The sequence below is a fragment of the Balaenoptera musculus genome, chromosome 10 (assembly GCF_009873245.2).
Source record: "Balaenoptera musculus isolate JJ_BM4_2016_0621 chromosome 10, mBalMus1.pri.v3, whole genome shotgun sequence".
In the NCBI taxonomy this organism is placed as follows: domain Eukaryota; kingdom Metazoa; phylum Chordata; class Mammalia; order Artiodactyla; family Balaenopteridae; genus Balaenoptera; species Balaenoptera musculus.
In genome coordinates this window covers 84,573,613-84,588,058 of record NC_045794.1, presented here as the reverse complement: position 1 = coordinate 84,588,058, position 14,446 = coordinate 84,573,613, and the positions used below count along the sequence as shown (strand labels likewise).

The following is a 14,446-nucleotide window of genomic DNA, read 5'->3' as shown; positions in this document are numbered from 1 at the left end:
AGGTAAAAGAATTAGGGCGGTAAATGGATACAGAAGCCAAAATATTGTTTCATGATTGCTCAACAGACACTGAGGCTTTGACCCATAACTTTTTATTTAATATTATTAGAGGAACTTATCTCAATATAAAAGAATGTTTCATTTTTTTAAAAAAGGAATATTTCTAGCTTATCCAGAGGAACTTCTCAGAATTAATTAGCAGTAAATCTGAACATTGTGAAGTGAAAATAAAGTCAAGAAAAATGACTTTACCCATTGAGTCTAGACCAGTATGAAGTGGGTTGGGAAACATGAACAAAACTAGTTCTGTCTCATCTCAATTGCAGTTTTAATGCAATTAAAACTGCTTTAGGGCTTCCCTGGTGGCGCAGTGGTTGAGAATCTGCCTGCCAATGCAGGGGACACGGGTTCGAGCCCTGGTCTGGGAAGATCCCACATGCCGCAGAGCAACTAGGCCCGTGAGCCACAATTACTGAGCCTGCGCGTCCGGTGCCTGTGCTCCGCGTCGGAGAGGCCGCGATAGTGAGAGGCCCGCGCACCGCGATGAAGAGTGGCCCCCACTTGCCGCAACTAGAGAAAGCCCTCGCACAGAAACGAAGACCCAAAACAGGCATAAATAAATAAATAAATAAAATTTTAAAAAGAAAAAAAAACTGCTTTAAATTGAGGCCTCAAAGAGGATATCAGCCCTAGGAAGGAATAGAACTATCCACATTGCAAGGGAGGGAACTTAGAATGTAGCTTTTAGAGTTTTGTTTCACATGCACCTCACAATGGGGCAATAGAGAGAAACCGGCAGCTAGTCTGTACTTGATGATAGAAGAAAAGACAAAAGAAAATAGATTTTCGTTTTTCATGAGCTTCCCTCTCTATTCACACTTAACGCTAATCATTATTAACCCTTTCCCTTGGTACCCCCTAGAGATTCTTACCATAATCATCTCCTAACCCTTTTGGCCTGAAATGTCAGAGGCATCAGTTATATTGCCTTCTACTGTGACATTTGCACTTCAGATACACTAACTCTGGAATTTGGTGCCCTTAACTATATAGTTGGTATCACTTGGATTTATACTGTTTCCTTAAGATTGGTAACAGTCACTATAATAAATTTAGAGCATTGCCAAAGCATTGTAGCAAAATATCGGAGTAACCCCTGCCGATCTTCTAGAAGGCAGACTGTGTAAGATACAAAAGTCTTCCTATTTAATTATGCACTTAACATTGCAATGAGTTAGATAATCAGTGTTTACGGATAATCAAATACCTATGTTGAGGGACTTCCCTGGTGGCGCAGTGGTTAAGAATCGCCTGCCAATGCAGGGGACGCAGGTTCGATCCCTGGTCCAGGAAGATCCCACATGCCGCAGAGCAACTAAGCCTGCGTGCCACAACTACTGAGCACACATGCCACAACTAGTGAAGCCTGCATGCCTAGAGCCCATGCTCTGCAACAAGAGAAGCCACTGCAAAGAGAGGCCCGATCACCGCAACGAAGAGTAGCCCCCGCTCACCGCAACTAGAGAAAGCCCGCACAGCAACGAAGACCCAACATAGCCAAAAATAAATAAATAAGTAAATGAATACATACATAAAATATGTATGTTGAGTGCTCATTACTTTGGTTCTAAGGAGCAGAAAACTAAAAACCAATAAAAAAAATCATGGCGATCAGAAAGTTCCAAAGGTGTGAGGATCAGGAAATTGATACAACTTTCAAACAGAAGAGTAGGAGCTAGCTTTTGCAGATAGGTAGATTTTGCAAAGTATATCATGGTGGGCTTGATATTGATCCTGGGAAATAGTTGGAACCTGTAGTTAAATGGATAGCTCGTGAGAACTTAAATGGGGAAGTATAGGAGCTGGAGGGGGGAGGGCAGGGGGGAGAGAGAATATATATTCTTTTTGAGCAAACCTGAAACTTTCACAAAAATTGACCATGTACTAGGCAACAAAGGAAGCCTCTATGAATTCCAAAGTGTCAATATCATATGAAATACATTCTTTTACTTTGTTTTGGTCAGATCATTATTTGTAGACTAAAACATCTACTCATTGATTTAAACAGAAAAAGATTCAGTTGGTTCATCCATGAACCATTAGGAGGGATGAACAAAGATTTTAGGTTGAATTTGTAGGAAGCGCTCCCCAAACCTCAGCTGAACTGAGCTCCAAGGGAGCTGTGGACTCTGCCACGGTCGGGGAAGAGCAGACCAGGACATCTGTTACAGAGGCAGGAAGCCACTTCCAGCAGTGCTGGCTTCAGAACAAAATCACACCTGCACTGACTCAATGGCAAAAAATAGGTGCCCTTTGCCCAGCTTCTCACCCCATGTCACTCCCGGATTAAAATCTTCTGTGAATTCATCTTATTAGGAGAATCTAAATTACACCTGGAACCCTAGTTTCAGGGATGTGCCAGTTATCAGTTGTTGCCTCTCAGCTCCTAATTCAACCCCTCAAAACGGGCTCCGTAATACTGGACTTGGACTCTATAAGCATTTCTCCTTTGTAGTGATTATGGTGCTAAACTTTGCCAGTAGAGGGCGCTAGAGGCATATTGCAGGAGGAAGGGGGCGCTTCGTGATTCCAGAGGGTGGTTTTCGGTTTTTCTTTCACGTGCTGCCTGGTGGGTTAGTGTACCAGTGTATGGGGACATAGTGGTGCTCTGCCCCATCCGTGAACATCCAGAGAGCCCAAGTTACCACCTTAGCCTAGGTCTGGAACCATCTCGCCTCGGTTCCCCTGATGTGGACACTGTGTGCCCCAGGCAGGGCACATGCAGTGGAGCCCCACCTCCCAGAGTGCACCTGCATTCCATATTGACATTCATGCCATGCAATAAAATTAGTACTTAGAGGGAAGCTTATAGTTTTGGAACATTTATGAAAAACAATAAACACTACAAAAACTAGCTCAAGAGCAACAGAGAAGGGAATTCCCTGGCGGTCCAGTGGTTAGAACTCCTTGCTTTCACTGCCGAAGTTCCTGGTCCGGGAACAAAAATGCCCGCCCTGGGTGCGGCCAAAAAAAACCACAAAAAACAAAAACAAGGAAAAAATTGAGACGGACGAAGAAGTAATATACAAAATGAAACAAACAGAGAGTAAATAACAATAAACATAACAGAAAATTTAAAACCTAGATGACTTGGGTACATTTCTGGAAATCCCCCAGCCAAAATGATCTAGGTCCAGAGAGTTTTCAAAGTGAGTTCTACCTCAAAATTTTGGTGTGTTCTTCATAATATTCTTGTTTCCATTAACAACATACTGAAATTCAACTCACCAAAACTTCAATAATTCCAACTGTGTACTTGATACTTTTATCAGTTCAAGATATATACATTCATCCAATAATTTTTATCAATTGGCTACTATAGGCAAGGCACAATACTAAGGGTAGGGATATAGTTATGAATAAGATGGGCAAGTCTCTTGCCTTTAGGATGCCTGTATGGCATAGATGAAACCTACCAAAAAACCCACAAGTAAAAATCAAGTAAATAGAATAATGTATGGTCACACTAATGAGAAAACTATATATATTTGTTTATGTGTACGTGATATATTTGCATTCACAAAAATAAACAGTGGGCCATGTTATGTTTTGGCTCTTGGAATTCTATCAGAAGCAATAAAATTTCTTAATAATTTTGTTTTATTTGATATTTTGCAAAAAAATTAAAAGCTGCCCTGGCTTTCTTTTTTAGGATAAAAAAAGAAAGGCATGAGGTCACTTACAACTGACCTGTGTTTTATGAACACACACTGTATATCCTGAAAGGAGGCAGGGGATAAAATTAAAGTATGTTTTCTGACAACAAGCTAGTATTTCAAACCTAAAGCTGAAAAGTAAAGGCATTTCATAATGTGAACACTTTATTTTATTTTATTTTTTTATTTAATTTATTTATTTTAACAACTTTTTACCTTGAGTAAAGCAAGGACTCAGCTAAATATAGATGTATCAGGAGTTACTTCAACTTTGCTTAATCAGCTACTTCAAACTGTTTGTTTAGGTTCAGTTTTCTCATCAAGCTCAAGGTAAGGCCTTCCAAATACACCACCTCTATATTCAACAGTTATGTTTTGCAGGCCCAGGGCAAGAGGCTTTTCTTTGTGTAGGATTGTTTATTTTGGTTGCTCATTTTTCATCAAGACTGAGCAAAAGGTGACTCAGAGATGGGTGGTGTTTTGGGGCCCAACACTTAAAGCATTCTCGTCTCCTAAGTTTCAAAACCACTGAGAATGTGGTATAAGGTACAGAGAGATGGAGATCAAAGCGTCAGCTTTAGTACTGATAGAGTTAATTGGAGAATGTTGTTCACCTCTTCAGACAAGTGGGCAGCCAATATTTTCTCCCTGAATGAGACAGACTTTCTAGGCCCCGGCCCAGGCTGGGACACAGGTGCTCCTGTACTTGGCAGATAGTGCATCAGAACTCCTGCCTCTGGCAGACAAGCTCAACTCCTTGCAACCTCACCAGTCAGGTACCTCCCTCCTCTCCTGGGATGAGGGGTGGAAAGAGACACAAGGAGTGTTAATAAAATGTTGAAAGAAGAAAGTGTATCTTGAAATGAAATATTGTCATTGCAAACCCATTGAGACTTAAGTCCTCTGGTTTTATTCCATTATGTGGTACTGTCTAAACCTCCTCTTCTACCTGAAGGCCCTGCTAGAAATCACCTGGTGCCAAAGTAGAAATAATTGACCCCTTTTGCATGGGTTCTTGTCCAGTACATCGCATGACTTCAATTTTTTTGTATTTAGTGGTTTATGTGTTTATCTCCCCAACTAGACTCTCTGGGAACAGCGGCCAGATCTAGTTCTTTTTTAATTTACTTTATTTATTTATTTTTGGCTGTGTTGGGTCTTCGTTGCTGTGCACAGGTTTTCCCTAGTTGGGGCGAGTGGGGGCTACTCTTCGTTGCGGTGCGCAGGCTTCTCATTGCGGTGGCTTCTCTTGCTGCAGAGCATGGGCTCTAGGCGTGCGGTCTTTAGTAGTTGTGGCTCACAGGCTCAGTAGTTGTGGCGCACGGGCTTAGTTGCTCTGCGGCATGTGGGATCTTCCCGGACCAGGGCTTGAATCCGTGTCCCCTGCATTGGCAGGCGGATTCTTAACCACTGCACCACCAGGGAAGCCCTAGTTCATATTTGAAAATGCAACACCAAGCACCATGCCAGGCACCGGACACTAAATACATATTTAATTAATAAATGAATGAATGAATTTAGGTTTTGGCACATTTAGCCCCCAAATTTCCTCTTTCAAACAATACGGTTGGACAGCCAGAAGGGAAAGGAGGCCCATAACAGCATCTCCTCTTAGGGCTGTGAAAAACCATGATTTCCCAATTATTGTAAATGCAGGAAGGGTTTTGTGCACAAAAACATTCGTGTCAATATAGCACCGTCTGGGGCGCGGCCTCCTTGCAGAGGCCAGCCCCGGCCCGGTCGCCCGCCCAACCCGGTTTCGAGGATCCCAGCCAGGCCGGGAGAGCCCGCGGCGCACGCGCAGTCGGGGAGGGCACTCGGCTGCCCTCCACCCCTCCGCCCTGCAGGTGGCGCTGCTGTTCCCACCGCCGGCGCCGCCACCCCCGTCTCTAGCTGGGCTAGACCGGGGCGGCGCCGGCCGCCTCGCGGGCCGCGCGACCGCCTCCGCCGCACCGAGGGCGTGGGCTCCCGGCTCCCGGAAGCGGCCGCCGCGGCGTGGAGCCGAGCGGGCGTCGATTCCCGGAGCGGCAATGCGCGGCGGCCGGAGCCTGTGACCTGAGCACGGCGGCCCGGTGGGGGCCGGGGAATGGCGGCTCGTTGAGGAGGCGGCGGCGTCTCCGGCCCTTCGGGCGCGGCGCGGCGTGTCGGCGGCCGGGGTGATGCTGCTCAAGCTCTTGCAGAGACAGACCTATACCTGCCTGTCCCACAGGTATGGGCTCTACGTCTGTTTCGTGGGCGTCGTTGTCACCATCGTCTCGGCCTTCCAGTTCGGAGAGGTGAGTAGAGGCGCGGGAGCCCTGGCCGGGGCGCGCTGAACCCGCACGACCCCACGGCGCCCCAGCCCCGGCGCGCTCCACTCTTGCCTCGCCATCCTCCCTGCAGCTCCGGGGACGAGCTCCAGAGCCTGCCCTTTCCCCGGGGGCGCCGCGAACTCAGAGCTCCTCTCCGGGCTGCGGTTTCAGCATCCGGGGTCCAGACCTCGCCCTCCCGACGGTTTGGGGGATCCGCTCTCCTTCTGCCGAGTCCCTTTCCCTCCAGGTGCCTTCTTCAGGGTCCCCAAGTCATTTGACTTTCTCCCTCAGGCCTTGTTCTCCACGCACCCCTCTCCCGGGACCCAGAGTTCCTAAATTGCACTGAATTCTCAGTCCTTGCCCCTCCTGCGGCTTCCTCCTCAGGTGTCACCCTTCTAATCTTTTCCCTTTGACAGAGGCACTTTATATTCTTAATCCCGTTTCTGCCGAATCTCAAAACTTTGTCCAAGAGGGGTGTTTTCTTGGCATGTGAATTTTCAATGGGGAGAGTGTACTGGCTCCAAATTTAAAGGACTTACACGTGAAAAGGTGCTTTTTTTTTTTCATTTTTTGCTCTCTTATTTGAGACAGCTGAATATCATCAGTGAGCCCTTAGAGGCTGTGCTGGTAGATGTGCAAACACTGATGTGTGGCCTCTCCAAACACTTTTCTCTATCCCGAGATCAGCTGAGCCTGGGGCCCCTTCCTGTGACCAGGATGCCCATAACCGTCTTGGACTCCAGCACCCAGTCTCTTGGGAATCAGCACAAGCTCTCGGGTCATGGGATATGCTAATCATTTAGATTCCAGATCGCACAAGCCCAGCCTGTCTTGATCTGCTGTTAGTTAAAGCATAAAGCACAAAGCACAGGTATAAGCATAAAGTAATTCGATAAGATTGTAAACCCCAGAGGGTCCAAGCAACAGGTTTGGCAGGTGGAAACACCCAGGTGTAATAGATTTTGTGCCCCTCTGGGTATGGACTTTAAACATTTTCTTGAATGAAACAGCCCTTTGATTCAGGTTGCATGGCTATTTCATGACTGACAGTCTAATACAGTACTCTTTGTTATAAGCAAATGTACAAGAGACTATGGATAGGTGAGAACTGGAGGAGTACACGTATGTGATTTTAGAGAACATCCCCTTTTAAAATATGTCTAGCAATTGGAAGAAAGTTGTACTTTCAAGTTGTCAGAAATTCGTCTCTTTATTTTTTTTCTTTTTTGGGGGTAGGAGGTGGCAGAAGGTTTAAAAATTAACAGAATATTTTTCAGAAATGCCACAGTATACATTTGCTTGAAGTCTGTACCCATGCTGGATTGTGGGCTCTGTGAGAGAGGGTGCTGTCTTTAACCACTGTGACCAGGTGCTGTGCCAGGTACTGCCAGAGTATACAGTCTGAATATTTGTCTAATGAATATGTGGCATGGTTTTCAGGTTTACACTTTTAGTAGTTCTTGGTCTAGGGGCTGATGAAAATAAGTCTTATAAGTAAGGGTTGAGAAAGTACCCCAGACTTGTAAGTGTGGAATATGTACCTACTATTATACTACCTGCTGTTCTGTCTTTGTTTCATGTATTGCACCTTAAGGCAGTGATTGTATCTATACACAGTTAAGTGTCTTATTGCTGATAAAAGATTTTTTTGGCCCTGAGTAATTTTAAGTTAGCTGTTTTATTAACTCCCCTGCAGTGTGAAGGTGACTCAAAGGCATCAGTTGTTAGAATTTTTCTTTTTAGGTATTCCACGTCTGGTTATTTAGTTACTGAAAGAAAGTCTTGAAATGGCCACAGATCTTAAAGTTTGGAACAGACAAAAGAAATGAGAGGCAAAGAATGCCAACAGGTGGCATGGGAAATGGAAACAGCTGGCTCAATACCCCTACTATATTGCCTGTAGTTAATTTCTACAGTGCAGCTGAAAAGAGGAGCTGCAGGATTAGGCAGATCTGGGTTTGAATGCTGGTGCCAGTATTAATGATCATGATCATGGCTGATACATAGGGCTTATCAGATGTTGGGCACTCTCTTGACTGCTTTACATATATTAACTCATTTAATCCTCACAACATCACACCTGTGAGATGGGTACTAGTGTTAACCACCCCGCACCACTGCCTCCAATACCAAAGTCTGAGGGTGATCAAGACCCTTACACTCAGCCCACCGTATCCTCCAGTTACGCATCAGGGATACTGGAGGGCTGACTGTATACCCATTTTACAGGTGATGAAACTGAGGCACCTGCACAAATTAATCCAGCTAGTTCATGGCAGAGCTGGGCTTCAAACCAAGGCAGTGTATGGCTCCAGAGCTGTACTCTTAAGCATGTCTCTGTGGCTTCTCAGATAGTCTGGGCTGTCCCTTATATGATCTTCAAAAGGATACTTAACCTCTCTAAACTTCAGCCTCCTCATCTTTAAAAAGGAGGCAAGAAAACCTTCTTTGCAGGGTTGAGCCTATTAGTTCCTGGCACATAATAGGCTCTCATTAAGTGGTAGAACTACAGCTGCTATTATTATTGTCATCAACTATCTTATGCCCTTAGTACTTATTTTGAAACAAACCTTTGAAATAGAATATGCTCATCACACAGTTAATATTACCAACTTGTTAATAACTTCACTGATTGTAATGGGTAGAAGGACTAAGATCATTGTTAATTGTGAATTCATCACTATCTTTTTTCCCTCTCTTAGGATAAGTGGTATTGGCTGCTACCTTTTAATAAGTTATTTGTATATTCATCCAAATATTGAGAAAGAAAAGTGGAATTGATAGAGGGAAGTACTAAAAAAAAATTTTTTTTATTTTCCCCTTAAGTTGGGCCAGGTCTTTTTGAAGAACCCTTGGGAACTCTGATTAAACAAAAGCAGAACCTGATCGAAACCCACAGGGAGGGCCCTCTGGATGGGGACTAATGGCCACTGAAGCGCGTCGCCTTGGGTGAGGGTAGCAGGTAAACTAGTTATTTGGGCGAGTCATGTGGCCTCTGGGAGCCTCAGTTTCCTCATCTTTAAATGAATGATTATCCTTTTTAGCTCAGAAACTTCTGATTTTAAATGTTTGTCCTCTGTTGATATTGAATAGACCTTAAAACGTGCTTTTGAAGTAAAAATCTGTTATTTCAGGGTCATTTTATATGGAAATTTATATTTACATTTTATATGGAAATCCACAATCCCTTATCTGAAAATTCTACTGAACCTTGGAATTAAACATCGGTATCTTACATCTTATAAATGTAAATTTATATTTACATTTTATATGGAAATCCACAATCCCTTATCTGAAAATTCTACTGAACCTTGGAATTAAACATCGGTATCTTACAGGGAAACGTGTGAGTATTTACACTCAGTGAGGAGAATAAAAAGACTATAAATAACTTCAAGTTGGTTTAGGTCAAGTTTTGCCACCAGATGAGTTCAGGTCAGGTCAGGTTTTCCTGCCAAAAAAGATCTTCACTGTTGAGAGCTTTTTGGATTTTAGGATTGTGAATAAAGGATTGTAGATCATTACTGGGTATGTGTGTATCTGTGTGCATGTGTGTGTATAAAATACAATATATCACTTCCTTACATGTACTAAGTATGGAAACAAAGAGGTGTCCAAAAAGTAACTTCAGTGAGGGAGTCAGACAAGTTCAGATAGAATCTACCCATACTGGGCAGTAACCCTGGCCTCCTTCCTCTCTTTTGCTCACCTGTCTTCTGTCGCCATTTTGGATTCGTTAGATATTCAGTGAAAAAGAAGATTGAAAACTGGGTCCAGATCCAGTTTCTCATACTGGCCCAGTTTCAAGAAAGAAATTAGTTATGCTTATATTTGATTATTTCGCTCATTAAACAGATACATTTTGAGTGTGTTCTTTGCCAAAGGCAACAAATAGTTGACGTTAAAGGAACCTGGCCTGAGAGCTGGGAGGCAGCCTCTGGCCCGGCTCTAGCCCCACCATAAACTGTATCCTCGGTGGTTTCCCGACTGTGTTACTCCCAGCTGCCTCCTGGGTGGGGGCAGCCACTCTTACCTGTTCGTGTAGATTTCTTTTGGGGGTGAAGAAAACTTTCACTATTAAAAATGTTTTAAAACTTCCAGACTAGATTTCTGACACCCCCATTTTAGCTTTAATGTTCTGTGAATATACATTTATTGGATGTTTCACATGGGAAAGCATGAACTATAATGTAATGGAGTTTGTGCTACAGAGAAAATGCCAGTGGCTGCGCTGAGCCTCTTTTTTTTTTGGCCGCGCCGCGTGGCTAGCGGGATCTCAGTTCCCCGACTAGGGATTGAACCCACACCCTCGGCAGTGAAAGTGCAGAGTCCTAACCACTGGCCCGCCAGGGAATTCCCTCACTGAGCCTCTTTATTTTTTAAAAAATTTTTATTTATTTATTTATTTATTTATGGCTGTGTTGGGTCTCCGTTTCTGTGCGAGGGCTTTCTCTAGTTGCGGCAAGCGGGGGCCACTCTTCATCGCGGTGCGCGGGCCTCTCATTATCGCGGCCTCTCTTGTTGCGGAGCACAGGCTCCAGACGCGCAGGCTCAGTAGTTGTGGCTCACGGGCCTAGTTGCTCCGCGGCATGTGGGATCTTCCCAGACCAGGGCTCGAACCCGTGTCCCCTGCATTGGCAGGTAGATTCTCAACCACTGCGCCACCAGGGAAGCCCGAGCCTCTTTAAGTGGTATCTTTCTTTTGGGGGGTTTGGGAGAGATACACAGCCCAGCTAAGTGTCAAAGCAGAGACATTGTCATTTTCCCTGCTATTCTTAGCACCTCTAAAGTGCTTGGTGCCCAGTAGGTACCCAGTAGGTGCCCAGTAGGTGCCAAATAAATACTTGATGTGTGAATGAATGAATGAATTGGGGGTGATCTTAACGAACCTCCCTTTAAGCTCATTTCCAGTAAAGGTGAGTTTTCTACCCTGATGCAGCCCATGCACACTTGCCTTTTGTCTCTCAGACATGACTGGTCAGGTGCACCCTGTACGGTGGAGGGCGCTGTCAGGTGCAAAGGACTATGTGCAGCTCATCCTTGGCCATCTTTGGCTAGTTGAGATGAGGCCATGATATACACATGAGTAACAGTACAAGAGAGTAAGTAATTGCATGCCTGAGTAGGTGCACAATAATGACTTAGAAGATCAGAGGGAGGGAAGAAAATTACGGGTTGAAACATCCTAGGGGAAGTTGAGACTTTTACAAGGAGACGGGAGCTTTTTCTTTTTGAATTATTAGTGGTTTAAAATTGTTGCTGGTATTAGCCAGTGGCAGTTGGTTGCAAGTGATAGAATTCCACTTCGGACCTGGGTTAAGAAAAAAAGGTAGTTTTTTGACTCACGTAGTTGAAAAATATAGGGTGAAATTTCTGGCAGGATCAGATCGAGGTGCTCACATGATGTCATCAGGACTCTTTGTCCCTGTTCTCCAGCTCCATGGGTTTAGTTCTCAGACAAGCTCTCCCCATATGGGAGCCAAGATTGGTGGCAGCAACTCCAGCAGCTGGTCTCCCAGTTTAGTAACCTTCTCTTCCTCATTAGTGCCAGCTAGACCCAGGGCGGCCTGCCTAGCTGGGGAGTGAGTGCCCTTGTGCCTTCATTAACCACCTTGATCATTTCCGGAGCTAGGGTTATGGGTGGGACTGTCAGTCTCCACTGAACCACATGAACTGAGAGGGGTTCCCCAGAGGGAAATCAGGAGGCTGTTATCAAAAAAAGAGCCAGAGCAACAGATGTCCTAGACACTGGCTTGAGTCAAAACCCGTTTCTTTTCCTTGGCCTTAACATTGACACATTGACATTGTGACTGTGATAGGTGTTAGCCCTTTACCTTGTTCTAGAAGATGTGAAAGTGTGTTGTTTCCATTTTCCATTTTTGATACTGTGTTGTTAAGTACTCTAATCTGTGAAACTTGTATTCTTTTTTAAAAAGTTTATTTATTTATTTAATTAATTTATTAAAAATTTTTTTTTGGCTGCATTGGGTCTTCGTTGCTGTGCGTGGGCTTTCTCTAGTTGTGGCGAGCGGGGGCTACTCTTCGTTGTGGTGCGCAGGCTTCTCATTGCTGTGGCTTCTCTTGTTGTGGAGCACGGGCTCTAGGCGCATGGACTTCAGTAGTTGTGGCTCGTGGGCTCAGTAGTTGTGGCTTCCAGGCTCAGTAGTTGTGGCTCGTGGGCTCTAGAGTGCAGCCTCAGTAGTTGTGGTGCACGGGCTTAGTTGCTCCGCGGCATGTGGGATCTTCCCGGACCAGGGATCGAACCCGTGTCCCCTGCATTGGCAGGTGGATTCTCAACCACTGCACCACCAGGGAAGACCCCGAAACTTGTATTCTTGAGTGGGCGTATTAATATGGAGTTTTGTTAAACACAGTGCAAGTGTGCCCTCATAAATCTTTCACTAACGATTCAATATATATCTTTAATGGGTGATTTGATAGTTGCATTTGATTTGACTTACTCTTGAGGTCTAAATAATGTTGATCTTGTTAATGAAATTAAGCAGAAAATTAAGAGAGAAAGCTTAACCTGACCTTTTTGCAGCATCTGTCACCCCATGTATGTGGGAATGCTCACTCCCTCTTTCTTCAGGAAGACCCCCTCTTTGTTCTCCTTGTCCACTCACCATTCCTCCTCTGTCTTAAACGCTGGGATTCTCCAGGCTTTGCTCCCTGGCTGTCTCCTCTTAGGGGGGATGTCAGGTTTCAGACCCCCATCCAGATGCTTGTGACTCCCAGTTTCCAGTGCCTTGCCAACAGGTCCTGGATGCACACCCCCTGCTGGCTGCCGGCAGCGCGTCCCTGCCACTCTGCCGCCCTGTCATGCAGGGGCCTCGCTCATCATGGTGCTTTCTCCTCGCTACGCCCAGACATGACTGCAGAATAATTCTGTAACGGTTTAGGGTTCTTCCAGCTCCTGAACTCTGCCAGAAGATACAGGAAGAATTTGCCCCAAGACCTCATCAAACCTTTCCTGGAATTGGCCCCAGCTGGATCATAGAGCCACCCCGATAGACACCTTAAAAGGAGGAAGAGGTTTGCTCTTTGACCAGTCTGATCCCCCCCGTGAAGTTGGGGCCCGTCTCCCGAACATCTGTGTTATGTGGGGGTGGCGCTCCGCTAGGAAGGAATAGGGCGGTGTCGCTGGTGGCTGCTAGCTGTACGGTCGTGTTGGTGAGCACAGCCGGGAGGACGTGTAGCAGCTGTCTTTTCCTCCCACTGGCCCTGGACGTCAGCTCGTAGGGTTAGCTCTGCCTCTGCCCCTGGCTGAGACACTCTTGTGGGCCTAACTCAGCCTGCTCTTGTCACTCCTGGGTAAGAAGAAGTCCCGTGGTTGCTTCAGATTACAAAACATAATGTCAGTTCAGCCGTGAAAGCCTTCAGTCTCATGTCAAAATGGAACTTTGAGCCTGTTGAAGTCGAAGCTTCTTGCCTCTCCGGCCCAGGCCTGCTCCAAGCAGAAAGCCTGCGATTGAGGAAGGGAGCTTGGGTACGGTGGGCTGCTTCTCTCTTTCTGCCACGGAGCCTGCTTCTGACCCCTCCTGGGTTGTAGGACTAGGAAGAAGGAAAGGAAATGAGGGCAGGAAAGTCTTTCCTAAATAGGCGCTGGCGCTCTGGGATTTGCTGGTGTCAAAGCTCGTTCTTTTCTGAGTGCTTTCAAAGGGCATCCTTCAGAGACCCCACCCTGAGCGCTGTCACTTGCTTTTACTCTGCTGAGAGCAAATGCCTCTTCCTCTGGGCTGGTTGCTTCCTCCTTCCTTAGCCCCTCAGTGTCTGCTCTTCTGGGGGACCACGGACCTGGTCTGAGGTGACCCTCTGCAGTGCTCTCTTGTGCATGGCCCACGTCTCATCTCTTGCACAGGTGACCTGCATCCTTTGCTCTGTAAGAGAGGAAAGATACCTTTTTCCTCTACTCTCCTTAGTTCTCAGCTAGGGCCCCTGTAACAGAAGACAGATTAGCAAGAGAAAAGCATACATTTATTTAATGTAAGTTTTAGGGACTTCCCTGGTGGCACAGTGGTTAAGAATCCACCTGCCAATGCAGGGGACACGGGTTCGAGCCCTGGTCCGGGAAGATCCCACATGCCGTGGAGAAGCTAAGCCTGTGCGCCCCAACTACTGAGTCTGCATGCTCCAACCACTGAGCCCGCACATCACAACTACTGAAGACTGCGCACCTAGAGCCCGTGCTCTGCATCAAGAGAAGACACCGCAATGAGAAGCCTGCACGCCACAACGAAGAGTAGCCCCCGCTCGCCGCCCCTGGAGAAAGCTCGTGTGCAGCAACGAAGACCCAGTGCAGCCAAAAAACATAAATAAATAATGTAAGTTTTACATGACCTTGGGGCCTTCATAAGGAAATGAAGACCAAAGAAGCAGTTAAACCTGAGTGTTGTAATGCTGGGCTTGATGGAGCGTGGAGAGTAGCGGAAAAAATGT

At 45.8% G+C, this 14,446-nt stretch overlaps 1 protein-coding gene across 4 annotated transcripts in view; it reads left to right on the top strand.

Annotated features, from left to right (window-relative positions):
- The first annotated feature begins 5,614 nt into the window (after nucleotides 1-5,614).
- The window catches only part of GNPTAB (N-acetylglucosamine-1-phosphate transferase subunits alpha and beta), an 81,044-nt gene continuing 72,212 nt past the window's right edge, over nucleotides 5,615-14,446 (top strand). For 3 of the 4 annotated variants that reach the window (XM_036866446.1, XM_036866445.1, XM_036866444.1), the window contains exon 1: nucleotides 5,615-5,992. In XM_036866446.1, the coding sequence (XP_036722341.1) occupies nucleotides 5,928-5,992 (65 nt within the window). In that variant the 5' untranslated portion in view covers nucleotides 5,615-5,927. The remainder of the gene's footprint in view (nucleotides 5,993-14,446) is intronic. The other variant, XM_036866447.1, reaches the window with a different exon arrangement.